General features: G+C 39.8%; 11 protein-coding genes and 2 non-coding genes across 13 annotated transcripts; 4 read left to right on the top strand and 9 right to left on the bottom strand.

Moving 5' to 3' along the window:
- Positions 1-81: 81 nt before the first annotated feature.
- WALSEDRAFT_33619 (40S ribosomal protein S3) lies at positions 82-1,073 on the top strand. The gene is made up of 4 exons (XM_006959842.1): positions 82-128; positions 175-194; positions 243-343; positions 393-1,073. Exons 1-4 carry the CDS (start codon positions 100-102, stop codon positions 975-977), a joined length of 735 nt encoding a protein of 244 aa, XP_006959904.1. The 5' UTR covers positions 82-99; the 3' UTR covers positions 978-1,073.
- WALSEDRAFT_65763 (TTL-domain-containing protein) lies at positions 1,050-3,907 on the top strand (the record flags this gene model as incomplete). The annotated part of the gene is made up of 8 exons (XM_006959841.1): positions 1,050-1,182; positions 1,230-1,303; positions 1,348-1,604; positions 1,650-1,815; positions 1,861-1,950; positions 1,993-2,527; positions 3,026-3,190; positions 3,243-3,907. 8 exons carry the CDS (start codon positions 1,050-1,052, stop codon positions 3,905-3,907), a joined length of 2,085 nt encoding a protein of 694 aa, XP_006959903.1.
- A 197-nt stretch (positions 3,908-4,104) lies between these two features.
- Positions 4,105-4,562, bottom strand: WALSEDRAFT_21423 (DnaJ-domain-containing protein; the record flags this gene model as incomplete). The annotated part of the gene is made up of 2 exons (XM_006959840.1): positions 4,105-4,301; positions 4,358-4,562. 2 exons carry the CDS (start codon positions 4,560-4,562, stop codon positions 4,105-4,107), a joined length of 402 nt encoding a protein of 133 aa, XP_006959902.1.
- Positions 4,563-5,012: 450 nt separating this feature from the next.
- WALSEDRAFT_t75 lies at positions 5,013-5,113 on the bottom strand. The gene has a single exon. It is a non-coding gene; the product is annotated as a tRNA-Val (tRNA).
- A 769-nt stretch (positions 5,114-5,882) lies between these two features.
- WALSEDRAFT_61166 (hypothetical protein) lies at positions 5,883-8,999 on the bottom strand. Its single transcript, XM_006959839.1, has 5 exons — positions 8,544-8,999; positions 8,415-8,492; positions 8,316-8,362; positions 7,866-8,271; positions 5,883-7,821 (listed from the first exon to the last, which is right to left on the bottom strand). Exons 4-5 carry the CDS (start codon positions 8,138-8,140, stop codon positions 7,263-7,265), a joined length of 834 nt encoding a protein of 277 aa, XP_006959901.1. The 5' UTR covers positions 8,141-8,271; positions 8,316-8,362; positions 8,415-8,492; positions 8,544-8,999; the 3' UTR covers positions 5,883-7,262.
- A 353-nt stretch (positions 9,000-9,352) lies between these two features.
- WALSEDRAFT_61165 (hypothetical protein) lies at positions 9,353-11,575 on the bottom strand. Its single transcript, XM_006959838.1, has one exon. It carries the CDS (start codon positions 11,251-11,253, stop codon positions 10,762-10,764), a length of 492 nt encoding a protein of 163 aa, XP_006959900.1. The 5' UTR covers positions 11,254-11,575; the 3' UTR covers positions 9,353-10,761.
- A 1,769-nt stretch (positions 11,576-13,344) lies between these two features.
- On the bottom strand, positions 13,345-14,413 carry WALSEDRAFT_33614 (mitochondrial carrier). Its single transcript, XM_006959837.1, has 3 exons — positions 14,319-14,413; positions 14,135-14,271; positions 13,345-14,089 (listed from the first exon to the last, which is right to left on the bottom strand). Exons 1-3 carry the CDS (start codon positions 14,392-14,394, stop codon positions 13,412-13,414), a joined length of 891 nt encoding a protein of 296 aa, XP_006959899.1. The 5' UTR covers positions 14,395-14,413; the 3' UTR covers positions 13,345-13,411.
- Positions 14,414-14,597: 184 nt separating this feature from the next.
- On the bottom strand, positions 14,598-15,483 carry WALSEDRAFT_33613 (ras-domain-containing protein). Its single transcript, XM_006959836.1, has 3 exons — positions 15,312-15,483; positions 15,179-15,266; positions 14,598-15,129 (listed from the first exon to the last, which is right to left on the bottom strand). The coding sequence occupies exons 1-3, from the start codon at positions 15,451-15,453 to the stop codon at positions 14,664-14,666; spliced, it is 696 nt and encodes a 231-aa protein (XP_006959898.1). The 5' UTR covers positions 15,454-15,483; the 3' UTR covers positions 14,598-14,663.
- A 113-nt stretch (positions 15,484-15,596) lies between these two features.
- Positions 15,597-20,544, top strand: WALSEDRAFT_33612 (hypothetical protein). Its single transcript, XM_006959835.1, has 5 exons — positions 15,597-15,914; positions 15,963-16,096; positions 16,145-18,730; positions 18,777-20,156; positions 20,207-20,544. Exons 1-5 carry the CDS (start codon positions 15,616-15,618, stop codon positions 20,425-20,427), a joined length of 4,620 nt encoding a protein of 1,539 aa, XP_006959897.1. The 5' UTR covers positions 15,597-15,615; the 3' UTR covers positions 20,428-20,544.
- Positions 20,545-20,554: 10 nt separating this feature from the next.
- Positions 20,555-21,708, bottom strand: WALSEDRAFT_21414 (hypothetical protein; the record flags this gene model as incomplete). The annotated part of the gene is made up of 2 exons (XM_006959834.1): positions 20,555-21,507; positions 21,552-21,708. 2 exons carry the CDS (start codon positions 21,706-21,708, stop codon positions 20,555-20,557), a joined length of 1,110 nt encoding a protein of 369 aa, XP_006959896.1.
- Positions 21,709-22,624: 916 nt separating this feature from the next.
- On the bottom strand, positions 22,625-24,513 carry WALSEDRAFT_33611 (hypothetical protein). Its single transcript, XM_006959833.1, has 5 exons — positions 24,289-24,513; positions 23,915-24,238; positions 23,850-23,865; positions 23,090-23,803; positions 22,625-23,041 (listed from the first exon to the last, which is right to left on the bottom strand). Exons 1-5 carry the CDS (start codon positions 24,440-24,442, stop codon positions 22,774-22,776), a joined length of 1,476 nt encoding a protein of 491 aa, XP_006959895.1. The 5' UTR covers positions 24,443-24,513; the 3' UTR covers positions 22,625-22,773.
- Positions 24,514-24,991: 478 nt separating this feature from the next.
- Positions 24,992-26,833, top strand: WALSEDRAFT_21333 (hypothetical protein; the record flags this gene model as incomplete). The annotated part of the gene is made up of 10 exons (XM_006959832.1): positions 24,992-25,016; positions 25,062-25,153; positions 25,213-25,370; positions 25,420-25,502; positions 25,586-25,671; positions 25,716-25,820; positions 25,864-25,977; positions 26,041-26,326; positions 26,381-26,647; positions 26,694-26,833. Coding segments are annotated over 10 exons (1,356 nt in total), but the record flags the coding sequence as incomplete, so codon positions are not given.
- A 329-nt stretch (positions 26,834-27,162) lies between these two features.
- Positions 27,163-27,272, bottom strand: WALSEDRAFT_t74. Its single transcript has one exon. It is a non-coding gene; the product is annotated as a tRNA-Arg (tRNA).
- Between the last annotated feature and the right edge of the window lie 515 nt (positions 27,273-27,787).

Raw genomic sequence — 27,787 nt, 5'->3', positions numbered from 1 at the left:
CTTTTATTGCGCTACAAAATTATTTTTTTTCAACTGAATATGTGATGAACAAATTTCTCAATTGAGCTCAACTCTCTCCAGCGTACCGCCAGAAACCTGATGTCTGCAGTCAACCGCCAATTGAGCAAGTGAGTGTATTGATAGTAATAGCAACGTTTTATTAATATTATAAAGGTCCCGCAAGATCGTCCAAGGTGTGTAGCTGAGAAGACACCAGCGGATTTCACTAACCAACTAACTAGACGGTGTTTTCCAAGCTGAACTCATCGAATTCTTCACTCGTGAGCTCTCAGAGGAAGGTTTCTCTGGCTGTGAAGTCCGTGTTACTCACGCTCGCACTGAGGTTCGTATTCAGTTCATAGGCGATGAAAAATTCTCTAACGAAAGATCAGATCATCATCCGTGCTACTCACACTCAAGAAGTTCTCGGTGAAAAGGGTCGTAGAATCCGTGAATTAACCGCTCTCGTTCAAAAGAGATTCAAGTTCCCAGAGAACTCACTCGAATTGTACGCTGAGAAAGTACAAAACAGAGGATTATCAGCCGTCGCTCAATGTGAATCTTTGAGATACAAGCTCCTTGGTGGTTTGGCCGTCCGTCGTGCTTGTTACGGTGTCGTCAGATTCATCATGGAATCAGGTGCAAAGGGTTGTGAAGTTGTCGTCTCAGGTAAATTGAGAGCAGCTAGAGCTAAGGCTATGAAATTCACTGACGGTTTCATGATCCACTCCGGTCAACCAGTTAGAGACTTCGTTGACTTTGCTGTTAGACACGTTCTCCTTAAGCAAGGTGTTCTCGGTTTGAAGGTCAAGATTATGAGACCACACGACCCAGAAGGAAGAGCTGGTTTCCCTAAGCCACTCCCAGACTCAGTCGTCATTGTTGAACCAAAGGAAGAGCAACCAATCCAAGTTGTCTCTGAGAACAAGGCTAAGCCAAACGTTGAAGCTGCTCCAGCTCAACAACAGCAAGCTTAAACTGAGTTCTAAACCTTGTATTTCATTTACATATGCTTTTTAAAAAATTTTCTCCCTTTGATGTTAACAACCATGACGGCATTTGTTAACTTTCCGTCGAGCTATACTCAGTCTACAGTAGAGAGAGCATTTAGAAAGTACCTCCCTGAGGTTTCTATTACAACTGATAAACCATCCGATAGAGTTCAAATTCAGTATGCTGATTGTGAGAAAAACGGTAGTATAATGAATGTATGAATTAATTTACCATAGACGACCTCATCGAATTTGACTGGTTAATGCAAGATAGCGATAATTCCATTGGATCAAGCTACTGCTTCCGTAAAGTCCGTCTTCTCTCACCTATGGGTCTTTGTTAATAGAAAAACAGGCGCTTACCAGGAAAAACTACCTTCACCAGACTATAGAAGCTTATCTTGCTAAAATAGAGCACAGGTTGTCGGTCAATGCAGTGGACGCGAGCGAGAAAGCTAACGTAGAGCTTCTACGCAAAGCTATGCCAAAATGCTGGACTATAGATGTTGCACATTCAGAAGATCTCGATGAGGTACTAATGGATGAGCTTTACGATCTCAATCAGGCTATGAATGATGAAAGTGATAGTTGGTTTATCCTCAAGCCAGCCATGTAGGTACTCACAATCAGTAATAACGCTTGCTGATAGAATACCAGGGCAGACCGCGCCAATGGTATCAGATTGTTCAATAGTGAAGAAACTTTACGTGAAATTTTTGAAGAGTTTGACAGCGATTCGGAGGATGAGGATGAGGATGAAGGTGAAGAAGATGAAGAATCTACTGCTGTTTCAACATCGCAATTAAGGCATTTCGTCATTCAGGTGGGTAATCTTTGGCTTAGCTCTAATGTCTCTGACATAACCCAGGAATACATCTCAAATCCCCTCCTCATAGATCCAACAGGTGGTAAAGATACCTTCAATAAGTTCCATCTGCGGGTTTATGTCCTCTGTGTGGTAAGTGAGGTATACCCCCCTGTTGTTCTAATTTTCATCCAGGGTAGCATCAAAGTATACATGCCAACATCGATATTGGCATTATTTGCATCACAGACTTACAAACAGCCTGATGAAGACCAAAGCCTTCTCTCACATCTGACAAACTCCTGTTTACAGGGATCTAATATGGACAGAAACACATTTGTTAAGTCCTTAGAAGAGTTGGAGGGTTGTTATACTGCCACTGGTGAACAGATTACACCACAGCAAATAGAAGGTTGGCTTGATAGCGCGTCTAAAGTCATAGGTCAGGCTGTTAAAGGTGCGGTCGAGTCTGGGTCTGTACACTTCCAGCCTATACCAAATGCATTTGAGATCTACGGTGTTGATCTCTTAGTCACGGAGACGAATGAAGTCAAATTGTTGGAATTCAACGGATGCCCAGATTTTGGACAAACGGGAGATAGACTGGCCTGGATAGTCGACAACGTGGTGGACGCTTCATTTGAGAAGGGTATACTAGAACTGTTGGGTAAGAACAACATAAGTAACACCGTAAAGACAATAAAATGTCTCGATTATGAGTTCAAACGGGGTTGGTAAATTTGTAACATCAGTAATAGAATGTGATTATAAGAGATACCTAAGGGGGTCTTGTGGATCTACATCTTGTGCAGATTAATTAGAATAAATTATTTCTCGTCTGCCGTATAGCAGCAAAGGAAAAGAAGACAGAGCCGAGAGACTGGAATAGCTTTAATGGAGAAAGGAGAAGAAGGTATAAAGATAGCTAAATAACGGCACTCTAATAAAAGAGCTACAAAATATAAATTCCTTCTTAAAAATTAAAAATTGTCGAGGAAATTTTGGTAGCGAGATCTTAGGAATCGTTGTTGCTCGAGTCAATCAAGCGAAATAGCTTTTAAACACCAATAAATAAAGAAAATGTTAGTAAATAAAGCTAGTGTTTATTGTTTTTCACCTTATTTACGTCTATAAAGGTCTGGAGGTGTTCGCTCAGTCAACCCATTCGCTCTTCTTTGTAGGGACTTCGCTGCTAATTTTTAGCAATACATCTAACAACACACCCCAGCTGAAGACGGTGAGGCTCCACGTGCTCCAGCTCCTGCTCAAGCACCAGCTCAAGCTCAAGCACCAGCTGCTCAACAGCAAAAGCCACGTACCCAACAAAAGCCACGCACTCAACAAAAGGGTGCTAAGGACTCCGCAAAGGACGAATCTCTTCCATCAGAGCGTGGTAGGTTTTTTTCCGATGAAAAAAGAAGACGATCTGACATTCGCCGCTTTAGCTCCTCGCGGTGAACGTGGTGCTAAGCGCTCACGCGGTGCTAAGACCCCAGGTAACCCAGGTGGTCAACGTAAGGGACGTCAATTCGACCGTCAATCTCAAACCGGCCGCACTGACAGCAACAAGCAAAAGGCTGCATGGGGTGGTGAAGACGGCCAAAAGGAGCTCGCAACTGAAGAAGCCGCTAAGAAGGATGCCGAAGCTGCTGAAACCGCTCCAGGTACCCCAGCTGAACCAAAGGAACCAGAAGAGACAACCAAGACTCTCGACGAGTACCTCGCTGAACGCGCATCAAAGAAGCTCGACATCGGTGCACCAGAAGTCCGTAAAGCTAACGAAGGTACAGAAGGTGTCTCTGGTGTTCAACTTCTCCGTGACTCACAAGAGGAACACTACTTCGTTGCACCAAAGGCTCAACCAAAGGAACCAAAAGCAAAGTCACAAAAGTCATCAAAGGTTACAATTGAGATCGATGGCCAATTCGCTAAGCCAGAGTCTGAGCGTAGACCAAGAAACACCAACGGTAGAGGTCCTTCCCGTGGTAGAGGCCGCGGTGGCGCTGCTGGACGTGGCCGTTCTGGTCGCCAAGGTGGTCCACAGCGTAAAGAAAACGCTGGCGCTAACGTCAACCTCAACGACGAGAAGGCTTTCCCAACTCTTGCTTAAAAAGCTTCCCTTGAGGTATTTTAAACGGCTGATTCTCAGATTTTGAGATGTTTGTTGACCCTAAATTCATTTCCATTCCTTATTCTAATGAGGTCTTTGTTTCTGCGGTGGTCTGAGTGTGTGTTTTGAAAAAAAAAACTTTAAATGCTTTGTTAATGGGTATATACAAAATATCTATATAATTTACAGATGGAAGACTACTCCACTACCATCTCATAGAGTACGTGCACCCTCTCTGTGCATCCAGTACAACTTAGCAACTCCAGTCCACTTTCGAGGTCGTCTGCAGTGACAATATACTCGTTCCCACATCTACATGGTAGGCTGAACGTTTCTTCATCCTCGCTAACGTCAAACTGGTCGAGTGATACTTGCGGGTAAATTCTATTAACGACTGTATGATATATTAGTTGTAGGCTATCGTGTAGCGTGCTATTTACTAACATTTACTATTATCTTTTGATAGCTTCTCATCGTACTCTCGCCTCTTTTGGTCATCGGATAGGCATTCATATGCTTTGTAAAGCTCAATGACTTCCTCGTTCGATCCACTACGATCAGGATGGCTTTCTTTGACTTTTATTAGATACTTCGAACGTATTTCAGCCTGGCTCGCATTTATCTCTACTTGTAACACTTCATAGTGACTTCTCATATAATCGTGGTTTACGAAGATGTATTCTATCTTGACATATCGCTTCATTAGAACATTTTTGAGTGGCTTTATTATTTATCACTGTTAAGTACTAGAAATCACATCTTTATCTCCATGTCTTTGACATGTCGACATTGTAGAATCCAGAAGTAGACTTGGTATAAGAGCTATTTAACTAATACTTTACAACTATACAATCACCTTCACTGATATCTTGAAACTACACTACTCCTCCCAGACAGTAGTACATTGCACACGACCACTCGAAAATACCAGAACAAGTTCACAAGAAGCACCCACAAGACGGCCCTGAATTACTTTGTATAAACTAATGTCCACCTCACATCTCCACCAAAAGTTTCATATTTAGCCAACTTCATCAAAATACTAATATGTTCAATGAAACCATCCAAAAATGTACAAATACGACCAAAACAAGTGCAAAAAGACAGCTTTCGATGAGAATCGAACTCATGACCTCCGCGGATCCTGTGAACACTCATTGAGTGTGCCATGTTAACACGGCGCTATAACCCCTAAGCCACGAAAGCAGTTGACAGTTGAGTAAATATACATTTTATATTTTCTTCACTTCGTAAAAACCTTTACCCGAGAAAATTTTCGTGTTGCCCCAAGCCGCTGCCCCTGGGGTGGCGGTGATGGCTTAGATCCTCTCCTCACAAGAGGGTAGTGTCAGAATACCGATACAGAGCTGGACATACAGCATCATTTAATAACTAGGGACAAAAAGGGACAGGCAATTACGCACAGATACTCGGGCAAGGAAAACGGATGTACGGCCAATAACAATGATATTCGGGCAACAATGAAAACTATATAAGAAATCATATCTTGTACCAAAAACGCAAATCTACTTAAGATCACATTATACTTAATACCTTTTCAACCAATAATAAAGCGCGTTTGATATTTACAGACCAACAGACACGGGCTTAAAGTTGTGAAAGGAGTTAAATGGAATTCGATTGATTGAATACAAAAGATAAATCTTACTATTTATATAGGAGCCTTTGGCGTTCCTGCTGCGCAGCAGGGTTTCTATTATTGGAAGCCGGTATCTGGTTGAGATCCTTCGGACCGGCACGTCTTCCGACTTGGTTGAATCCTCCTAAGACTGGCTCTCACGAACAACAGTTGTGGATAATTTTGTTTAATGTTTCCGTTAGTTCGTAAAAACCTTTACCCGGACCGCAAAGACATATTGATTGTATAAAAAATGTATGGGAGCTATGTTAGACTTTTTTTATAATGTTCCCACTTATGTATTTTGCAATATCTTACTATTACTATTCTTGTCCATTTTACTATTTAAGCGAACTCAGTTGACAGCGCTCATGTCTATCTGTATATGTTCGTGGGCTGAGTAATTCTCGTCTTGTCTCTGATCGTAACTCTAATTTATTCTTATATCTCTTGGATTGGTGAAATACATCCGTGTCTCATCCACGGTTGTCACTTAATATTCAGGCCCAATTTCTGGGTTTCAACATGGTATTTTGCGACAATAATCAAGAAGAGCTTCCAACCAATTCCACTGGAATTATCATCACCTTGTTATTATTGTTTAAATTTCGGTTAGAATTCTAGTGTAGCATACATCGTCACAATTACGTCATTTCGAAAATGAAAAATCTAAAGTCAGTTGATAAATGAATATGGCATTCTACGTTTAGCTTCGAAATAACAAATAACTGATTTTTGGTTTAAAATTTCTGGAACATATATCGCTAATGCTATAGAAATACACGATGCCAAGAAAGAATAAATGCGCACTTGATTAAGTTGAAAATACAGCCGATAGGGTCATTTTTTTTGTAATTTGATCATTTTCCGTCCTATTTTGATGGCATATCAAACCCAACTCATTGAAATTATTGTGCTACACTGCCTTTACCTTCATTTGAACAGCATTCAGTCATACGTCCTTGATCTACATTATTACCGTTTACAACGCCTGTTCTACAGTCTCCATACTTTTCACTGTAAGCAGCTCCACCATACAGTCCGTGTACATTGAAACAACAATACTCTGTTGAGTCAGCGTCGTAAGGACCAGTACCATCTTTATTTTTGGTACAGGCTGCTATACCTGCTGCTTGAACAAACTCGAATGCAGTTCCTACTACGGTTGCTACTAAAATGGTATTGATGAAGTTTAATTTCATGGTCTTTGTGGAAGAGTGATAAATAGGTGAGTTATTTATACTGTTACAGAGTATGCAGCTTCGGAGGTAAGATCCATAAGTCACAAGACATAATATTGCTTGGTATAAGTCACAAGGCATAATAATAAATCATATGAGTAATAAATAAATCATAATACTACTTAATTTAAGCCACAAGGCACAATTTATTTTAAAAATCATGCAAAAGGCGTCAGAATAAGGATACAGAACTGTACATACCGCGCCATTTAGTGCAAGGATAGAAGTAACGAGGAACATCAAGGACAAGAATAATGCTAAGGCGCGGAACCACTAAGAGACAAAAGAGAAACATCATGACAATGAAGGCTGTATAAGGAGATAACCTCGTACAAATACATTATCTGACTTTATCATTGCACAGCGTATTTATACTTTACAACCAATAACAAAGAGTGTAATTTATTATATGACAAAAATATCGTTAGCCATGAAATTCTAAGGTGCCCACATCATGATAGTAACATCTATCATTTCACGAATTTCTGCTATAGCTTTTGACCAATTTTAGCTGACCCTTACTCAAATCATACTCTTTAATATCGTAGGATTTAGCATGCTGCAAGAGATCTTCGAAGTCTGAAGTTTTAGCAACAGAATTCGTTATGTAATTGTACTCAATTGCATCACACACTAATCTGCCAGGACGATACACGATGCTGGATATCCTCAAGAAAAATTGGCTGCGCTCTTGAACGAGTTTTTCAATAGCCTTGCGGTATACCTCGTCATGAGTACTTGACCCATCAAACCACCCCCCAATGCAGTAGAGGTAAAGTTCTTCCAATTGTGGTGCATTTGAAAGCCAATTCTCGAAAGCATTACTATCAAGCAAGATGCCCATCGATAGTTTCTTTAGTCTATCAAAATGAAACTGCGTTCTATCTATGTATTCATTGTAGAATGAGTTGACATAAGAAAATGTTTCTAAGTTTTTGCCAATCTTAGATACGTATTTTGTCAATCTATCGGACAACTTGCGTAAGTCTTCTCGTGATGTCATGGCATCACAATAAGATGCTACCTTGAGTGATCTAGGAAAATGTTAGCGCAATTGAGAGGCTTTGGAGGTACGCACTTTACGTACTGATGTGGTATAATTCTGAGCATAGAAATACTATTACGCAAGGTCTGTTCAGTAAGAGAATACAATTCGTACCCTTCTTCATCATCTTCTGTGTATATATTCACCTCAGGGCTTTTCAAAAATTCGAAGATATATTTCTTATCTAAGTCTCGAAGTTGATGACAGGTTGATAGTAACGAAAGTCTGTCGTTATGCTGGCATTTTTCTATTATTTTGATTATCAACTCTATTGGTAGATTGAGCAGTTTGAATGTTGTATTCTGCATGTATATTTAACAGTTGAACGATAGTGGCAATGAAGTCAATAGGAGACTGTGTGATCAAGTAATAACGCGGAGGTAAAATTTGCACTAGTATATATATTTGATATGGAGATGTTGCTAAAGTTATTTCTCTTCTTATTTATGTTAATTTTAATTTGTGTAGTAAACTTTAACATACTTGGCAAATTAAAGCTGAAGATGACAGCGTGAAAAATTCATAAGGTTCTACGAAATATTAGATATCCTAGTATTTGTTATTACTTATAAATATAAATACATTCATTAATCTTTTTTTGTGTTCTACTATTTGTAAGTTTGTTTGTTTATCTGCATTTTCATAGCCTTGCTAAACATTCTATGATATTATTATTACATCTCCTCGGATACACTAATAAATAAACCTTACACCTTACGTCTCGTTATGATTATTGCGCACATGATTGTAATTGGTGTTTGTTTTGCATGTGTATTTCTCATGTTTTTCAAAGTTGATTATACATGAATTTATACTGTCCGTTTTCTCCTTGCCGCATTCACTGCCAACCACCTTGAAGGTCAAATGCCTCTCATTATTATGATATAAAGTGGCACAACATCTCTGACGCCCATTATTCTTTAAATATTCCAAGCTAGTTAAAATGACATAAATGTTTTCTTTGATTGCTGGAACTGAACAAAAGACGTCGTTAACGATACATATTCTGGAATCTCGGTTTATGGCTACATTGTAGTAAGGTTGATTATCACATTTAGTCGACCGAGCGAAAAGCAACGAAACCTCAGTGCCTATACTTTTCACCAAGTTATTAAGGGCATCAGCCGCTACGAAAACCGATGCTGACGCCGACATAGCCGGGTACCGAGAGTGTGTAGAGCTCCTCGACTTAAAGTTAAGGCTGTCGTCAACATAACGAGCTAGTAGCTCTTGTGGTCTATCAGACAATTCCATCTCTACCCCTTTAGATCCTCGTTTCCATCTTTACCAGTAAAGCTCTATTTTACACACGAAGCTAAGCCAACAGTATTGTCCAAAACATCACCTGCTTGGTCCTTCGCTGTGGTATCATCAGTTTGAACGTCCTCAGACTGAACGAAGTGCCCTGAAAAAACATTTACATATAAAGTATCGTTTACTTGTGTACCCTCTCTTGTGTCGTGGAGTACCTCGCTCGTATTAAGGTAACATATATAATCACCATTGCTACATTCTTTACGCGAGCATGTGATGTTATTGTTAGATGCAAACAAGACTGCAAAATACACGAAAAAATGTAATTGTAAGCAAGAAATTTTGAAGTATATTGTATCCACATAACCAATGATTCAAATAAAACAAATTTGATAAATTTAGTATACGTATTTTCTAAAACCCAGAAATTCTGCTGGTCAGAATTAATAGGAAATGTCTTACAATAGATTTTTTTACATATGCGCAAAACATCCTGATAAGCATGTTGAATATATGATCGTGTAGAAAGTTTGATTGTTGATCAATTGATTAGTTGTGGAGTTAAAAGCTTTTGTATATGGAAAGTCTCGTTGTTGATGATTCAAGAAGAGTTGATATTATTGGTGTTCAGTAGAGTTGGGTGATGTGATGTATAATATCAATAGTGATCGTGATACTAAAATCTTGGTCTGTCTATATCTCTGTGTTTGAGGATGTCTTCTAGTAACGTTGCTAAATGGGCGTAGGTGTACCTGTAGAGTCTTTTATTGTAAAGTTCTCTAGAGGGGGTATTTTGTGAAATATGTTGTCAGATGTTTAATGAACCTTTCTTTTGTCGAGCTTGCCGTCAACCGATACTTGACTTGCCCTTTTAATTTCGCAATTGTGACAATCTAACTTAGCTTGCATGGGATGTCATGAAGTGACTTTATTTTAGAATGTTGCGAGTCGATTATTCATCTAATTGTTTAAGCCATGTATACTATTCGGCTTTTACGTTTCTCTTAATATACGAGACAGAGAAGCTATAGTTGGAGAACTTATCGATTTTACTTATATTGAGTTTGAAAACATATCTTTCCATTTGCAAGTGGAATTTTGTGGGTGACGACGGCTCTACGATCAATGTCTTCGAATGTTCCACTGTGATCTGGTTTGTAATTTAATCTCAGATCATATTATAGCATAACCTTGCCGTGATTAATGTTGGAGGGAAATTTAGAGACTATAATGCTTCTGTATCAACCCAATTTATGGTACTATTCTTATATTCCAAGTTGAGTTTTGTTGTGCCTATGGATGTTGTTTCTAGTGGCTAGCTTTTTGAGTAACTACTGAGGTCTTCCGAGCTTTCTCGCATAGGCGAGTTATTCTCGTCTGTAGATATACGTAGAGTCTGCTCCTTGGTCAATAGCGCAATGTATGGAGTGAGGTGAGATTTTCTTTTGATGGATTGACCTGTTGAGATGAAGGGTATATGACTTGCTTTATTATTGTACTTCAGTACTTTATCGGCGAATATGTTGCTTTTATTGATTTATTGTTGATATTTTTTGCATGTTTACTTAAATTCTATGTGTATGTAGTCTATAATTGTTCTTTAAAGCACGAGTGAAGGTTGAGTTGATGCATGCATCATACGTATTGCTCATGTTTCATCCATTAATGGAATATTTTATTGTAACTTGGTGCATAGGCCTAAGAATCGAATATTTTGATTGTTTGATGTGGCACTATCTGGTGGAAAAACTGCAACATAGTTCTTATATCTGTCAATGATACACCCCATGAGATCTTTAAAACTAACTTCTTTAGAAGTTTCTTGAGAGAGTTGAAATTTCATCTGACGCAATTGGTCAGGTAATGATTGTATTGCTTTAGCTTTCTGTGCTTGTTTTCCTATGGTTACGCCGGATTTTTCTAATTTTTTGAATAATTCCTTTAAATCAAAATAGAAGGCGTATGCATCTTTACCATATTCCAACTTACTATTAAGGAATTTACTGTGTAACATTGGCAGGTTTTCTAGTGGTTCAAAGAGCCTACAGAGCTGTTCGAATATTTCGGCTGCAGCGTCTTCAGAAGTTACATTGATTGCGTTAAAGATGTCGCTTGTGATAGTTGCTACTAAAACTTCGCTTAGTTGGAGATCCTTTTTGTTAAACATATCTAAAGCATTTTGTTGTAATTCAGCACTTTTGTTTTGGTTTTCTTCTGTTTGGTTTTCTTCTCGAAGATGGTCGTTATTATCTATCAATTCAATAGCATTGTCTTTTGTGATTCTACCATGCAAAATGTCAAGGCTGCCTTGCTGTATGGCGAACCTTTCGATTAGCACCTTCCATTTTTGTAACTGATCTGGTCCGTTAAGGTGATGAGAAGCGGTTTCTCGTACATTATTCTTTTATTTTTATTGAAAATGGCTACGCTGGAAGTTCAGCTGATAAATGGTTCCTACTTTAAGATATCAGTAAGTTTATAGTTGATGTAGATGATCCTTCTACAACGAACGGTATATGGAAATCATTTTTATTTTATTTTTAGCGTGCGGACTTCCCCGATCGCTTGCTAAGTGTGTACCTAACGATTAACTTCATGCTGTATGGTTGAAATCCCCATAGATGTGCTGAACATACAGCGCCATGTTGTTACTATTAAATGAAAGAATCTATATTAGATGGTTTTTAGTGTACAATATTCTGTCTTTTATATGTGTTTTCCAGTGTCTCATTTCTGGTGGGTAAGCTACGTGCGTGTTGTACTGCTTGTGCTTGGTGATCTACGTCCATATTACTTTTCTGTGATTGGTAATTTTCGTCCGTATGTGATGACTAGACTCGGTAATTATTTTCGAGACATTGTTGACTGACTCTGTATGTTCAGCCCTGTACCTGGTTTCCAACACAAATCCTGTGTTGATGTGTTGGTCTGTAAATATCAAACGCGCTTTATTATTGGTTGAAAAGGTATTAAGTATAATGTGATCTTAAGTAGATAGCGTTTTTGGTACAAGATATGATTTCCTATATAGTTTTCATTGTTGCCCGAATATCATTGTTGTTGGCCGTACATCCGTTTTTCTTGCCCGTATCCATTGTTGTTGCCCGAGTATCTGTGCGTAATTGCTTGTCCCTTTTTGTCGCTAGTTATTAAATGATGCTGTATGTCCAGCTCTGTATCGGTATTCTGACATGATGTTTCAACATTTTACAACAAAAAAAAAAAAGTGAAAAAATTTCAGCCTTCCCCTCTATCTACGAAAGATATACACAAACTTCAAAGTCATTCATAATCATCATTCAATGGTTCAATTGCTTCCGTCATCGAAAGGTTGCAGGTTCGAGCCCTGCGTCGGTCAAGGCCGGCTGGCTCAATGGTAGAGTATTCGACTACGGTCATCATTGAATGATTTTTTTGCCTACATTTTTTGCACGCGTTTATAGAAACCCTAGGATTATTCATAAGTTATTATAGTAATACAAATGCCTTTTATAATGAGTTAATATCCACCACCTTAGATGATAGACAATGGTGAGCAACCAAGACCAACGAGACCGTCTTGACCGAAACCTTCACAACAGACCTGTGAATTGTGTTAATAGTGGTATGCTTAGAAATATTTCGACTTACAGGAGTGTTCTTGCACTCGTCTTCAATGGCGACACCAATGAGTAATGGAACTTGGTCACATTGGACACCAACTTGTGAAGCAATGTCACCAGTTGAGATGAGAGCGTCGTTCTTACCGGTGCTTTCTTCAACTTGCTTGTCGAGGTTACAGCAAGAAATTTCACCGGTGTTACATGAGCCAGTCTTTGATTCCCAGCCAGCTGAAACTGAGGCGACGATAGCAGCAGCGAAGACGGTTTGAGCGATCATTGTAAAATGGAAGTAGATTTGGATAGAGAAGAAGGAAGCTTAAGGGTCCGATATTTATACTTCAGTTTTACCGCACTAAGGATATAGTTTGGCATGAATATTTGCAAATATTGTTAGGAATGGAAGCTAATTCGATAAATGTGAAAATCGTAGATTTGAAGTAATACATACATTTCACAGCTTATAATCATCATACGCTTACTTATAGCACTCGTTGCTGTCAAGTGAAGATTTTCGTTTTTTAGCAGCAAAATTCAAAGCGCAGCAGACTAGTTGATCGATATGTGATCGACAAGAGGTGTACGATACCAAATGGAAGATAATCTGTAGTATACTATTAAACCATTAAACCTTAAATGAAATGAATTAAAAAGAGAAAAAAAACTTTATAAACATGCTTTTGTGATATTTCCAACTAATGACAGATTGATATAAGTGCAGACAGTCTACTTGGCACCAAGGGCTTCACGGACCATGTCACTGAAGGTAACCATACAGATGGTTTGCCAAATACCAAGGGCGATTCTTGGGGTGACACCACGGTAGAGACCGTTGATACCACTTTCCTTGTAGATGTGATTGAAAGTGCCAACAACACCCTTTGGCTTGTTTGGATCACTTCCCTTGAGCATAGATTGCATTTCAACTCTGACAACCTCAATTGGTTGGTTCCATGTAGCGAGTGCACCACCAATAGTTGCAGAAGCAACCTTGTCTGGCAAGTTGAGCTTCTCACCATCAGTCTTTCCTCTAGCTTTTCTGATCAAACTCTCTGAGAGTCTAGCAAAACCCATTCTTGAACCCCAGTTTGTCATTTGACGGAGGGCAACAGCGTTTACACCCTTGTTGATACCTGCAATACCTTCTGCCTTGTAGATATCACCAAAGACCTTCCAAGTTGATGGTGGAGGGACACCTGATGCGGCTTCTTTGTGTCTCGTGATTTCGACAGTTTTCATGCAGGTACAGAAACCCATAGTGGCGTAAGCCTGGGCGATACCACCACCCATACCACCGAGCAAGCCGGCGGCGGCGGGGCTAACACCCGCTGTGACGGAGTATTTCTCAATTTCAGCAGCAGTGAACAAAAGGACGGCACCCTTTGTGGAGGCTTCAATCCAGGCCTGCAGGTTGTTAGTGAGGATATTGTTTCTTTATCGTGTACATACCCATGGTATCAAACCCTGGTAGAAACCAGCAACACCACCACGGGAGTAGATTCTTTGTACGGCTTGCTTCATAGTTAAAGATCTATCAGCTGCCAAGGTACTCTTCAAGACTTCTAAACCTTGTCCAAGAGTGGAGACTGCGCGGTTGTTAAAGAGTGTAGAGGAAGAGTTGAGTAAGACTAACCCTCGAATAAGTTCATTACACTACCAACAGCAATGTTACTCCATGAAAAACCCTTTTTGCCTTCGACTGGTGCCATTTTTATATTTTCTAGTGATGGTATTGGGGAAAGTCAACATCAGCTCACTTAAACCCCACTCGTTTGATGAAATAAAAAAAATTGTATATTTAATATAACTATGAAAGGAATAGGCTGTATATTTAAATATGCGTATAATATACCGCCCAATAGAGAAGCTCGGATGACAAATAATCTACTGACGTATAACAAACAGACATCACCGGTAGAAAAATTATTCATGAAAGCATATAAAGAGTATAAAGAATAGTGGTATAAATATATGTCACTTAACAAGCGCAATTGTCTCCAACTTGTTTTGACTGACCGTTGTTTGCGTTCAAGTTTACGTTGTTTTGTTGTGTTTGATCCTGTGCTCTTGATTTTGTTGAATTGACGATCTGTTCGAGCGGGATTTTCTTTGCGATTTCGGTGAAGACTTCAACTACACCCTCGCCTGTCTTGGCTGAGGTTTCGAAGAAGAGCAAGTTGCTCTCCTCAGCGTATGCTTGTGCTTCGTCACGGGAAATAGCTCTTGACTGGTCTTGGTTTGGTGTGGCTGTTGCATCATCACGCTCTTCTTCTTCCTCCTCTTGAGAGCCCTCGACAAGATCAAGCTTGTTGCCGACGAGTGCGATTATGACGTTAGGTGAGGCTTGTCGTTGCAACTCCTTCACCCAGCTTTTTGCCTTTTCGAAACTGGAGGATGATGTGATGTCGTATACTACGACAGCTGACAATGCGTTACGGTAGTACCTAGACGGAGTTCTATTAGAGATACTCTGCTATTAATATATAGACCCACATTGGTGCCAGACTTCTGAATCTCTCTTGACCTGCAGTATCCCATATCTCAAATTTAATTACCTTGTCCTCTAATCTACATTTTTGTGCTGTACACTGTGTTAGTTGCTGTAGAATATTGATGCCACACGCACTCAAGAAGGCTGCACCGATAGTTGGCTCCTTATACTCCTGAAAGTCGTTCTGGACGAATCTTAATACGACGGAGGACTTTCCAACAGCTGCTTCACCGAGTAAAACTAGCTTTACTTGTACTGGCTTTTGGCTTTCGCTCATTACGCTACTTTAGATCCTGGGTGAGGAGATACAAGAAGTGTAGGCGAGAATAGAGAGAGATATGACAATCTGACTAATAATTTATTCATTACATCTTGTTTAATATATTTATTAATTTATTCCCCCCTTGATCAAACTCCACGACGTAATAATTCTCGCAGCATGTCGGAACAGACTCAGCCAAGGCGGTCTGCGAGCTTATTTAGACGTAGATCTAGAAGTTCCTCCGTCGCATCTTCAGTAAAAAATGGTTCATCTCCCTATCAGCAGGAAGATTTACCACCAGTTCCACCGATGCCTGACAATGCAAACGAAAAAGCGAAGAAGAAGTTTGGACCTATCCCAGTCCCACGATTTGGTATCTCTCGCACTTCGTCTAAGCAATCTACCGCCAACAATGACAGAGTGCACAAAGAGGACGTAAAGGAGGGTTTCAAGAAGGATGAACAGCATGCAAAGGTGTGAGTAACCACCCAGTCTCTCGATCTCTCACTTATCTCGCTTTTTAGCCATTCCTTCGATCCAAATGAACCAACTTCACAGAAAGAAGCGGAATTAAAAGAAACACAAAAGAGCACTACAGATGGCGTAGAAGGCGATAACCTTCCTAAACCACCTACAAAAGATGAGGAACAGCCTGAAGGTATGTGTCACCAGATAGCAAATTTACATTCTTAACAAAGACTTTCAGCCGTTCCAGAAGCCTCTATAGTCCCTCCAAAGCAACAAAAGACCACTCCAGCTCAGACAACAGCACAGAAAGGCGAAGAAGCTTTCAAGTCTGCTCCAATTTATGCTATCGATGATATTCCAGGTTACCTGTCACATAAAGAAGATAACCTTCCCTCAACTACCCTTCCAAAGTGGTACATGAGGTCAAAGGAATTACCAGATAGTCTTGGCGCCCAGTCATTCGATATCACCGGTGCTGAGGACGACGGTGGATCAACTTTACTTCCTGAAAAGTTCTACGGTCAATGGTTTCACAACGCAGCTGTCGTACTCGTTTCTTCCTTGTTTACTTATACTCTTGCCTATTTCAATTTCGGTATTGGTCCTTTGGCGATCGTGGGAATTGCATCAGTCACGTACTACAACATTAGTATTTCGAAAGTAGACAAAGATGTTAAAGACGGTATCTCAAGACAACTCATGAAACCAGCGCTTGAATCTGAATCTGAATCAGCCGATTGGGTTAACAACTTCTTAATGAACTTCTGGACCCATCTTGAACCATACATTTGTGAGCAAGTCATCACTAATGTCGAACCAATCATTGCACAATATAAACCAGGCTTTATCAAGTCCGTTAGATTAGCTCATCTCACACTTGGTAGCAAGGCACCAAGGATTTTGAGTGTCAGAACTTGGCCATCCACAGCTGACAACATCATCACCATGGATTGGAAGGTTGCCTTCACACCAGCCAACTTAGGTCCTCTTGGTGAAGGTCAAACAGAAGGTATTGTCAACCCAAAGATTGTCGTTCAGGTTGTCGTTGGAAATGGTAAATTTACTACAACTTTACCTGTTATATTAGAAGACTTTAGTTTCCTTGGTAACATGAGAGTCAAACTTACGCTCATTAACGATTTCCCTCATGTCAAATTGGTAGATTTATCATTCATCGAAAAACCAGAATTCGACTACATTGCTAAGCCTATCGGTGGTGAAAGCTTCGGTTTGGATGTCAACTACATCCCTGGTTTAACTACATTCATTAGAGAACAAGTTTATGGTATTATGCAACCAATGATGTTTGATCCTAATGTGTTCACACTCAATTTGCAAGAAATTCTTGCTGGTGGTGCATTGGATTCGGCATGTGGTGTTTTGGTGATCACTATTCGTCAGGCAAGAGGTTTACGTTCTACCAAGATTGGCAGTGGTGCACCTGATCCTTATACTACCATCACGGTTGGTAATTCTAAGACCATTAATGACAAAACAAAGACACTCACTTCAACGGATAATCCAGTATGGATGGAAACTAAATACTTACTAGTTAACTCACTCAACGATCAATTGGTTTTGAATGTTTACGATTATAATGAAGTTCGTAAAGATTCCGACATTGGTTTGGCTACAATTAACCTTCAATCACTCGCAAATGATCCAGTTCAAGAGCTTGTTATTGCCAAGTTGCTTAACGGTGGTAAGGAGAGGGGTGACATTAGATTCGATCTTAACTACTATCCTGTCATGGAACCACCAAAGGAGGGTGAATCATTGGAAGCTGTACCAGACTTACCTACAGGTGTTGTCAGATTATATGTTCATGAGGCTAAAGATCTCGACACTTCTAAGTCTAAACTCGGTCGTATCAATCCAGCAGCAAGTGTCTTCGTGAAAGGTAAACAAGTGCAACAAACTAACATGGTCAGACACACTAAATCACCTGTTTGGGATTCTCATAGTGAATTTTTGGCAGCCAACAAGGACAAAACTAAAATGCAAGTTAAAATCTATCACGCACACAACTTTAAGCCATCCATGCCCCTTGCAACTGTTAACGTAGACCTCAGTGATCTACTCGACGCTGATGATAAGGAAGGAAAGTGGTACAACCTTGGTAAGACATCCGGTCAAGTTAGATTATCAGCATCATTCAAATCTGTTGCAATGGATGGCGCTCTTGATGGTGCAGGTCAATACACCCCTCCAATTGGTTTAATTAGAGTATTTTGCAAGTGCGCTCATGATCTCAAGAATGTCGAGGCTGCATTCGGCGGTAAAAGTGATCCATACATTAAGGCAATTCTCGGTGGTAAAGTTTACGGTAGAACAAATGTCATTGATAATAATCTCAGTCCCGTATGGAATGAACACCTTTACATTCCAATACACTCATTGAGGGATGTTATTTATCTTGAAGCCGTCGATTATCAAAATCTCACGAAAGACAGACCGTTGGGTCACACAACGCTTAGAGCTAGAGATATTATTAAAGAGAATGACAATGACGAAGAGAGAAAGAATATGCCATACATTGCTACCGGTATTAACAGACGTACATCACCAATGAAACTTGATAAGGGTGGATACAAGGGTGAATTAGAATACCAGGCTGAATTCATCCCTGCATGGAAGATAAAAGGCAGCACATTCGAGAATGAAGAGGAGAAGAAAGAAGAGGAAGCCAAGATCGCAGAAGAGAAGAAAGAGGAAGAGAAAAACAAGGAAGAAAATGGTACTGAAAACGTTTCTGGTGAGGAAGAAGAAGAAGAAGAGGAGAGTGCTGGTCTTGAATTAACCGAAGATGAGCTTCTCGAGAGAGGTTAGTATGAAGTATAACAAGTTGACTCGCCGCTAACATAATATAGAATCCGGTATTCTAGTCGTTAATTGCGAATCTGGTGAATTGGCACATAAGAATTCTCGCTTGGAGTTCCTCCTTGATGATGCAATCTGGCCAACATTCAGCACAGAGAAGGCACGCTCAAAGAAGGCTAACTGGAATCACATTGGAGAGGGTCTCGTACGTGAGCTGTCATTCTCGCAATTGAGAATAAGATTGAATACTGGTGAGCAAGATGAAAATGACCAGGTTTATGCAGAAACAAGCATGGATGTTAGGGAATTCCTCTATCGTACGCTCAACAAGGAGGCAGAATTTACTCTTTCAAACGATGAAGGCGATAATACGTCAAAGCTTAAATTATCATCTAGATACGTACCTGTCGAGATTGAGTTGAGTCTTAGAGAGTCAGTCAACAACCAAGGTAACCTCAGGGTAGAGGTACACAATGCAAAGGGATTAGCGAGTGCTGACAGAAATGGTAAATCTGATCCATACGCTGTCTTCCTCTTGGAGGGCGAAAAAGTCTACAAGACTGAAACTAAAAAGAAGACACTTAATCCAGAATGGGATGAGTACTTCGAAGTTGAAGTGCCAAACAGAGTTGATGGTAACTTCATGATTGAAGTTTACGATTGGGATAGAATGTCAGCCGCTGATTTACTAGGTGTTGCTAAGGTAGACTTAACTGCATTTGAACCACTAGAATCTACAGAGTTCACTTATGACCTTAAAGACGGTGAGAGTGGTGACCAAGGTAACATCAAAGTCAGTTTCGTCTTTAAACCTTCCTTTATTATCAAGACACGCTCCCGTACCTCCACTTTCAGCCATGCTGGTAGAGCGCTTACCCAAGTCGGTGGCATTGGTATCGGTGCTGGTAAGGGCGTTGTACATGGTGCAGGTCATATCGGAAAAGGTGCGATGTCAGGTGCTGGATTCATCGGTTCAAATGTCGGTGGTGCGGTAGGCAAAGCAGGAGGCTTGTTCCATATTGGTAAGAAGAAATCACCATCTATGGGTGGTAATGAAAGTTTCGTCGATGAGGGTAACAGCGCTCCAAGATCGAATAACGCTCAAATGTCAGACAAACCTGCTTCCAGAGTTGAAGTCGGTGATTTGAATGTCACGATTGTTAAAGCGTGGGACTTGAAGGGCGAAGGTCATCACGAACAGCCAAAACCAAAACCAGTTCTAAGAATGGGAAGATACAAAGTTGAAGGCAAGTCAGCTGGAAAGACGAGCGAGCCAAGCTTTGACGAGTCATTTATCTTGCATACCAAACCGGAGAAGCCAACATTCAGTATCGAGATCGTAGATAAGCATCTCTTTGGTGATCGCCAAATTGGTTACAATAATGTCATGATTGGTCATTACATCCATCCAGAAAAGAATGAAAACTCTGGTATGTTCTGAAAAGTTTTAAAGTAAAATTTCTTACTAACCATACATCAGCTGAATTCGACCTCGAACTTCTTGGCGCTGGAGGTTATGTTACTCTTAAACTACAATGGTCTCCTAGTGAGAGCCGACCATCAACATCCTCGATGGTTAATGATACTACTAATGATAATACTGAAGCAGATGACACTCAATCGGTTTCATCAAAATTAAAATCAGGCAAGTCCTCAAGATTTGCTTCACTAGGCAGAAACTCTGTACATAAGGACCGTTAAATTGGAACCTCCTGACGATTTTATGATATATTCTTTTTTTTTTGAAAAAGAGATTACACACGTTTATATCTCACTATTTGTCCAATTCGATAACAAAAATACATAATTGTTCAATTTGATCTATAATTTAGAAGTTGTTGTTCCAGGTATAATATGGAGATATCACTCTTGCGAGACAGGGTAAAACTTCAACGGTAAATGGTAAAACTGGTGAATTTTCGCCATCTATTGAGATATATCCATCTGTTCTCAGTGGCTTATAATGGTAAGCTTTTGCCTTGTAATATTTCAACGATTGATCGTAAAACATCTTACCATTCTCTGCGCCATCCATGGCTTTTATTTTTTGAAAACGAGAAACATTCAGTTGAGCTGCTATATCAATATAACCATCATTTGGTATCGAAACAGGGAATTGTTTTAAATCTCTAGATACCCAAGGTACTTGTCCAGCGTATAAGTAGGATATATCTCCGGAGACTTTCTCCCAATCGGGTTCAGCACCATTTGGATACTGTACTGGAGGTAACTCTTCACCATATTGTGGTAATGATGGCACCGGTGAATCCAATTTCCTCTCACGTAATTGTTTGATCATCTCATCCTTGTTGTCTTCGTCTATCTTTACGTATATCTCACAAGGACATGGAGAATTCGTGATGAGTGACCGAACGTATCCAATTACAAATCGCGTATCTCCTAACCATCTCATACCCTCAGTTCCAATGTCCAAATCTGCCATCAGACCAGTGGCTTGAGTGAGATAAGATAAGGTGCGTTTGTTGCCTTGTACGATTGAAAATAAATCTAGTGGCATTGGGTTTCCTTTTATTGCATTGAGCGTTGCTAAACTTATGTTACAGCCATCCTCTAATCCGAGCAAGCATAAGCTCAAGCTGTTACCAGATCCTGCTGGAATAGGACATAATGGCATCTGAAGTGCCTTTATTGGGGTCTGATGTTTCATAAAGCCATTCAAAACTTCGTGTATTGCACCATCCCCACTAACACACAATACGCCATCATAATCTAGCTGCATTTCCTTACCAATATCGTAAGCGTGCAGTTTATATTCAAGCACTTAGGAGTGTGAGTAGTTGGTTGGTATACTATCAATGACTTACTCTGGAAATCTATCTTACAACCTGATGCTCGGAGTATTGGGAATACCTTCTCGTTGTAATATCTAATAGCCTTGCCCTGCCCGCCTACTGGATTGACTAACACTAAGAATCTTTTCGGATCCCCGATAGCAGCTTTATTGCGGATATCATCAATCATAGTTTTGGCATCCTCAATTGGGATGTTAGTAGGACTGCCTTTGAACTCAACCAAGTGGTCGTCATGTTGAGAAGATACTACCGATAAGTGTACAATTCCCTCAGCATTGACAATACATTTTACTACTCTATAATAAGTTACGTTTATCTCGTGTGCAACTACTGAATCAATCTGCTCATATATTCCTCCTTTGTTGAAGCAACTAGCGCAATTCCTAGTACCCTTCTTGTTGTAGCAACACCCGCAGCTCCTAGTACCCTTATTTGTTGAATTTGTTTTTGGTGTACGTATCTTCAATCCATCGTTTTCTATAATTATAGTAGTTGCTTGCTGATTGCTACTTTCTAGTAGCTTTAATGTGCTGCTCATGGGCGGTATTTATTAAAGAACAAAACAAGGGAAATGTTGTAATATGAAAACACTTTCTTAGTAGATTCAATGAGTAAATGTAACACATAAAGTGGCTAGATTCTTCGTAAATTTTGTAGATTAGTTCTCAATTATCCTCATATGACGTATTATATAAGAACACTTGACATGATATGCGCTAGCATATATATGGGAATCCTAACTGGATTCAAATCTGCAAGTCAATCAATTAAATTAAATAGCCTGCGATTTTGACTATATAAGTGCAATATTGTCATACCTACCGAGTAGTACGTAGACAAGTCTTTTATTCGTACACAAAATAAAACAAGAGTTCTGCCAAAGCTAATACCATCTACAAAATACGCGGACGCCAAGAAAGATAACTACTCCCGGGCACGATGTCTCGGAAACAGGCTGGAAGTTGGCCCGACTACCAAATTTGCGGAATTTGATTGATATGAATATTGTGTGACTGAGAAGACAAGTGAAAAATTAAATTCAAATACACAAATCAACCGTCGCAAACTAAAAATGCTAAATAGCTACGTTGTTAATTGTATAGTAAATTTACATGATAAACAATTATCCCAATCTATGAATCAGTAATGTATTATTCAAGCAATCCTTGCTTTCTGTCTATAATTATAATCTTCGTTGCGTGTCATGATATCTTATTTTCAAGCAATAATGTACTTAGGATGCACAGGTGAATGGACCACCGAATTCTCCACTTGAATAACCTTCCTTGATCTTTTCAGCAGCTGAGTAAATACCAAGTGGCGTAATGACTGCACTAAAGCAGATGCATAAGACTGCGAGTGCAATAACTGGAATACGCTTCCAGGTGAATACTTCACGCCAGCTTGCGTTGTTGATCCTGTACAAATGCAAGATACAGATACCTGGCAATCCAAGTGCAAACCAGACACTGAAAATTGAGCTAATAATTGAAAGCATTTCACTTTAATGTATGTCAGTTGATTCACTTAATGAAAATTTGATTTCTCACCTAAAGAATGGAATGAGGTTCGCGATGACCCATCCAAGTATCCAGAATGATCCAACAATTCCCATCCAGGCAAAACGCATTCTCCAAGACTTCTCAGTTAATCTCTTTGAGTGTCTGAAAGCTTGAACGTAAACGAGCTTGGCACCGGCAGCAACAGGAACAACACCAGCGACAAAGATAGAAATGAGAGCAATAGCATAAGCAGTAATCATGACTGGACGTGCAGTCATTGTAAGCGATGGTGAAGTTACGTATTGACCACCGAATGAGTAGATTGTTGCACCAACAATAGTGTAGAAGGTGATGGAAAGAACTTGAACAATACCCAAACTCTTTTTGAAGTCGTCTGGTCTCTTCATTTCACTAACAACAGTCAAAACAATAGCTTGACCACCCCAACCGAAAATAATATCAGTGAGAGCACTAATTGTACCGATCAAACCGTGGTTTTCGAATGCATACCATTTAACTGGCTCACCACCTTCTGGAATGAGTCTAGTGTTATCTTGTACACCAGTTGCAATAACAGTGATGAATGATGCAGTAAGAATAGCTGTGACAGAGGCAATTGAAAGAGCAGTAAGTTTTTCCATTCTACGTGAAAGTGACATAAGGAATGATACTACTGCCATAACGACTGTCCAGACGATACTGCAAACCAATGCGTTGTTATCGATCATTTTTCTAAAAGCGATACCACCTGAGAGAACGTGACTATGAAATTGTAAGTGGAATTCATTTCTGATGTGCGAATACACACCTAGCAGCCATGAAAACTGATATAATTGTTAGTTATGACAAATTTAATCCCAAGGAACCACTTACTAGACTTCAAAACAAGACCGTAACCAAAGATAATTCCACCAACTCGACCAAACATAATTCTACCAGCGTCACCATAGTTAAGGCAACCAGGGAATTTCTTCTTGAATTCTACAAGCCAGATACCGGTGATCCAACAGAGCATACCGATGCAAAAAGTGGAGAAAACACCACCAAACATACCAAGCTGGTGGTAGTTTGATGGGAATGATAAGATACCTAATGCGACTTGCTCACAAGTAATAAGCAAACCTGCACTAATCCATCCCATGTTACGGAAATTGACCGCATCGTTATTATTTTCAAGTTGAGAGGCAAATGGATCAACTGAAAGAGAATGACTTAGAAGTTTTACATAAAAGGCAGCAAAGACTTACCGACAGCGTCAACCTCATCGACTGGATCTAAAGTTGCTCTAAAGTGTGGTTCTTGTTTTTCAGCCTCATGTTCATTGTTAGAGAGACTGGTAATGCTGGAGGACTTTTCAAAGACAGCGTTCTTTTCGTCCGACACTGTATATCCGTTAGACATATTCATGAAGTCGTTCTTGGAAATGTAAAAGCTTATCAAAGGAGAAGACTTTGAGAAGACTGGTACACCACTATGTACGAACGACGAGAGAGTGTGGTGTTACTTACTTTTTTATCGTTTGTTTAAAGAGATGATTGAGGTTCAAGGGCGAGATAAGTGCTTATCAGGTGCAGGTGGGGAAAAAATCTTCAATATTTTAAGCGATAGTCACTTGCGATCAGAAGTCTGTTCCTGGTTTCAGCTCGGGTTTCAACACGAGCCAGTAAGATAATTTTCAAAACTAACGAAGCAGTAAATTATTGTTTAAGTACTCATTTTGTTCACCTTCCTAATTTAGAAAGCCCTATATTGTCTAGAAGCGGCTTTTATACCGATTAGGAAGGTAATACTCTCTACTGTATATTTTTAGGCGGCATTCAACACGATAGATTATTGTACAATTTTTTTATCAATATAATATAGTCTTATCTTTTCTCTCTTCTTTATCAGTAAGAATGCTGCGAGTGAGTTATCTATGCACAATCCGAGGGCGGCTCTGATAATGGATAGATAGCTATAGAAGGGTGTGCCCATGGTAAGTATACATTTCACGCGTTTGATGCACTGCTCACCAAACCAGGCTCCCTTGATATCATATATCGCTCTATCGCGGAGAATGATAAATTAACTGGACACAAGACTCGATTGCTTCTTATTTGTGGGGACTTTCAGGTTTGTTCTATTAATATAGGCCATCTGACTTCCATCTGACGGTTCGCTTGTGCGGTTAGGCTCTCAGAAATTATGCAGACTTCAATACGTTGGCAGTACCACAAAAATATAAGCAATTAGGAGATTTTTATAACTACTATAGTGGTAAGAAAACAGCACCTCTTTTGACGATCTGTATCGGTGGAAACCATGAAGCCAGCTCGTACTTCTGGGAATTGTGAGTTTCGAAGAGAGTAAACGTATTAAACGTATGTTAAACAAATTAGGTATCACGGTGGATGGATAGCACCAAACATTTATTACCTTGGTCGGTCTGGCTCCGTAATGGTTGATGGTGTCCGTATTTCAGGTGCTAGTTGCATATACAAGCCAAAAGATTACCCAAAAGGTAAATTGAAGACTTTCTGGGGCAACCTCGCTAACTTACGGAAGGGTACTTTGAGAAAATCCCATACAACAACTACACTTTACGGTCAACGTACCATATACGTCAATTTGATGTCGCGAAGCTATCATTCGTGAGTACATACGAATGGTCTAGCTTCTCATTGACCTGTGGTAGCTCCCGAAACCTGATATCTTCCTCTCTCACGATTGGCCCCTCTCTATAGAAAGATATGGGGATACAAATAAACTAATACAAAAAAAGCCGTTCTTTGAGAATGAAGTGAGTTAATATGATTTATTGATTACCTAGCTCACTGTAATAGATCTCCAGAAATGAGTTGGGATCACCTCCTCTTTTAACGTTGCTAGAAAAACTGAAACCTAGGCAATGGTTTTCGGCCCATTTGCACGTCTATTTCAAAGCTAAATGGATATCAGTGACTTCTACTAATAAGCGCGTTCCTTCATCATTACAATCTCAACCAAGCAAACGAATTAAGGTTGTAGACAGTATTGATCCTGCTGATAGCACTTCTAACGACACTAGTAATGTTGGTAATCCAGATGAAATTGCTATAGAAGATGATGATCGGCCCGATGATGCCGTCGCGGAGAACAAAGATGGTAATCCAGAAGAAATTGTTATAGAAGATGAAATAGACGAAGGAGATGTAAATGTAGAGGCTCAGAGTAACGATAAAAGGGACATTATTAATGATCAAGAAACTACTTACTTTACTGCTCTCGATAAGAGTCTACCAAAGCGTAAATTCTTGGAGGTATGTTGTAGCCTTTGGAGAACATTTACAACACACACTAACAACGATTAGTTCATCGAAGTGGAGACAACTCAAGAGTTACAAAGTGAGAAACCGTCATTTACATTCGACCCTCATTGGTTGGCAATTACACGCGCATTTCATCCTTTCATGACGATTGGAGAAGACCAATTAGAGCTACCATCAGATGAGGATGCCAAACGTGAAATTGCTACACAACTTGAGTGGACCAACGAATATCTCAGTAACGTGCAGGTTGAGAGTATCCAACAGTTTGTGAAAACTGCTCCCGCTGATGGTGACAAAGGCTTCACTTATAAAGGACAGCGTGAGTGCTCGATTGTTGCAAATAAATTTCGCTAATAATTCAAAAGCGTTAGCTTATACTAACCCGCAAACTGAAAACTTCTGCAGTATGCTGGAAATTCCCAACCTAGTAAATCCGCAACCATACGAAAACCTAACGCAGCCAGAATATCAAGGGGAGGGGCTAACATCAAAAGAGCAACAGTAAGAACAAACAATATATTGCTTACGTCTGATTTGTAAATATCAAAAATTGTTTGTTTAAAAACTCATTAGACGTGCGTTTGTTACTCTGAAAGTATGAATATTATCGCTTATGACCGTTTTTGTACAATAATAAAGTCCTTATTATATATTTCCGTTGTTCTTTTCAGCAATATTCAATATTTCTTTTTCCCATAGTCTTTTTCTGCCTCGTCAGCAACGGTGACTGTATTTAAACGTTAGCCTATAAACTTTCTTATTGCGTGTAAAAATAAAAATAAAACCTGTAAATGACAAAACAACCAGCAAAAAATATTGGTTGTAGATTACCACTACTTCAGACGGGGCTCGAACCCGCAACCTTTGGATGGCCAGCTAATCTTGAACCCGAAGGTCTTCGATTATACTAGAAGTCCAATACTCTACCATTGAGCCACTGAAGCGCCCGTTGCGCCACTGGGTTGTTGAAACTTCATAATTTAAGCAATGTGTATCTCGAAGACCTCAAAATTGGCCAAAAAAATTTTAGATGATCAAAACATAAGTCCGCGGTGCTGACACCAACCGAGAGGTTACGCATGAAAGCCGAGGCTTACATGGTAAGAACGCTCACGAGATCTGGCGATCATCCCGCGCGTAACATCGTAACAAGTATTCTACGTAAACCAAGGAAGAAGTTCACTTCTCCCCTGAACGCAATGGTGCGCAATACACCAATGCTTGAGGGTCTAAAGGAGATGGAAACTATAGTAGCCCATCCTTTCGTACCCTGGGTACCTGCAACACTAAGCTTTTCACGAGCAGAGGATAAAGACCAAGCAAAAGCACAGCACACGGAATTATGTAGACAATACCACACGTCATGGCACTTCTATACAGATGGGTCATTGGCTGAGGGAAAAGTAGCAGCAGCCTGTGTGGCTAAGCTACCACACAAAAGAGAGTGGGTTAGAAATTC

The sequence above is a fragment of the Wallemia mellicola genome (assembly GCF_000263375.1).
Source record: "Wallemia mellicola CBS 633.66 unplaced genomic scaffold WALSEscaffold_21, whole genome shotgun sequence".
Lineage (NCBI taxonomy): Eukaryota > Fungi > Basidiomycota > Wallemiomycetes > Wallemiales > Wallemiaceae > Wallemia > Wallemia mellicola.
This window is presented reverse-complemented; position numbering and strand designations above follow the sequence as displayed.

What these genes read in the sequence shown, in the direction of transcription:
- WALSEDRAFT_33619 (XM_006959842.1), top strand. Translation starts at nt 100, where the DNA reads ATGTCTGCAGTCAACCGCCAATTGAGCAA. An exon ending in GTCCCGCAAGATCGTCCAAG is followed by an intron (nt 195 to 242) that starts GTGTGTAGCTGA and finishes CCAACTAACTAG; the next exon opens with ACGGTGTTTTCCAAGCTGAA. An exon ending in TTACTCACGCTCGCACTGAG is followed by an intron (nt 344 to 392) that starts GTTCGTATTCAG and finishes ACGAAAGATCAG; the next exon opens with ATCATCATCCGTGCTACTCA.
- WALSEDRAFT_61166 (XM_006959839.1), bottom strand. Translation starts at nt 8,140, where the DNA reads ATGCAGAATACAACATTCAAACTGCTCAATCTACCAATAGAGTTGATA. An exon ending in ATACCACATCAGTACGTAAA is followed by an intron (nt 7,822 to 7,865) that starts GTGCGTACCTCC and finishes ACATTTTCCTAG; the next exon opens with ATCACTCAAGGTAGCATCTT.
- WALSEDRAFT_61165 (XM_006959838.1), bottom strand. Translation starts at nt 11,253, where the DNA reads ATGTTTAACAAAAAGGATCTCCAACTAAGCGAAGTTTTAGTAGCAACT.
- WALSEDRAFT_33614 (XM_006959837.1), bottom strand. Translation starts at nt 14,394, where the DNA reads ATGGCACCAGTCGAAGGCAAAAAGGGTTTTTCATGGAGTAACATTGCT. An exon ending in TGTAATGAACTTATTCGAGG is followed by an intron (nt 14,272 to 14,318) that starts GTTAGTCTTACT and finishes ACAACCGCGCAG; the next exon opens with TCTCCACTCTTGGACAAGGT. An exon ending in ACCAGGGTTTGATACCATGG is followed by an intron (nt 14,090 to 14,134) that starts GTATGTACACGA and finishes AACAACCTGCAG; the next exon opens with GCCTGGATTGAAGCCTCCAC.
- WALSEDRAFT_33613 (XM_006959836.1), bottom strand. Translation starts at nt 15,453, where the DNA reads ATGAGCGAAAGCCAAAAGCCAGTACAAGTAAAGCTAGTTTTACTCGGT. An exon ending in TATCGGTGCAGCCTTCTTGA is followed by an intron (nt 15,267 to 15,311) that starts GTGCGTGTGGCA and finishes CACAGTGTACAG; the next exon opens with CACAAAAATGTAGATTAGAG. An exon ending in TTCAGAAGTCTGGCACCAAT is followed by an intron (nt 15,130 to 15,178) that starts GTGGGTCTATAT and finishes AACTCCGTCTAG; the next exon opens with GTACTACCGTAACGCATTGT.
- WALSEDRAFT_33612 (XM_006959835.1), top strand. Translation starts at nt 15,616, where the DNA reads ATGTCGGAACAGACTCAGCCAAGGCGGTCTGCGAGCTTATTTAGACGT. An exon ending in GATGAACAGCATGCAAAGGT is followed by an intron (nt 15,915 to 15,962) that starts GTGAGTAACCAC and finishes CTCGCTTTTTAG; the next exon opens with CCATTCCTTCGATCCAAATG. An exon ending in AGAAAAGAATGAAAACTCTG is followed by an intron (nt 20,157 to 20,206) that starts GTATGTTCTGAA and finishes ACCATACATCAG; the next exon opens with CTGAATTCGACCTCGAACTT.
- WALSEDRAFT_33611 (XM_006959833.1), bottom strand. Translation starts at nt 24,442, where the DNA reads ATGTCTAACGGATATACAGTGTCGGACGAAAAGAACGCTGTCTTTGAA. An exon ending in CGATGAGGTTGACGCTGTCG is followed by an intron (nt 24,239 to 24,288) that starts GTAAGTCTTTGC and finishes ATTCTCTTTCAG; the next exon opens with TTGATCCATTTGCCTCTCAA. An exon ending in AACCTCATTCCATTCTTTAG is followed by an intron (nt 23,042 to 23,089) that starts GTGAGAAATCAA and finishes CATACATTAAAG; the next exon opens with TGAAATGCTTTCAATTATTA.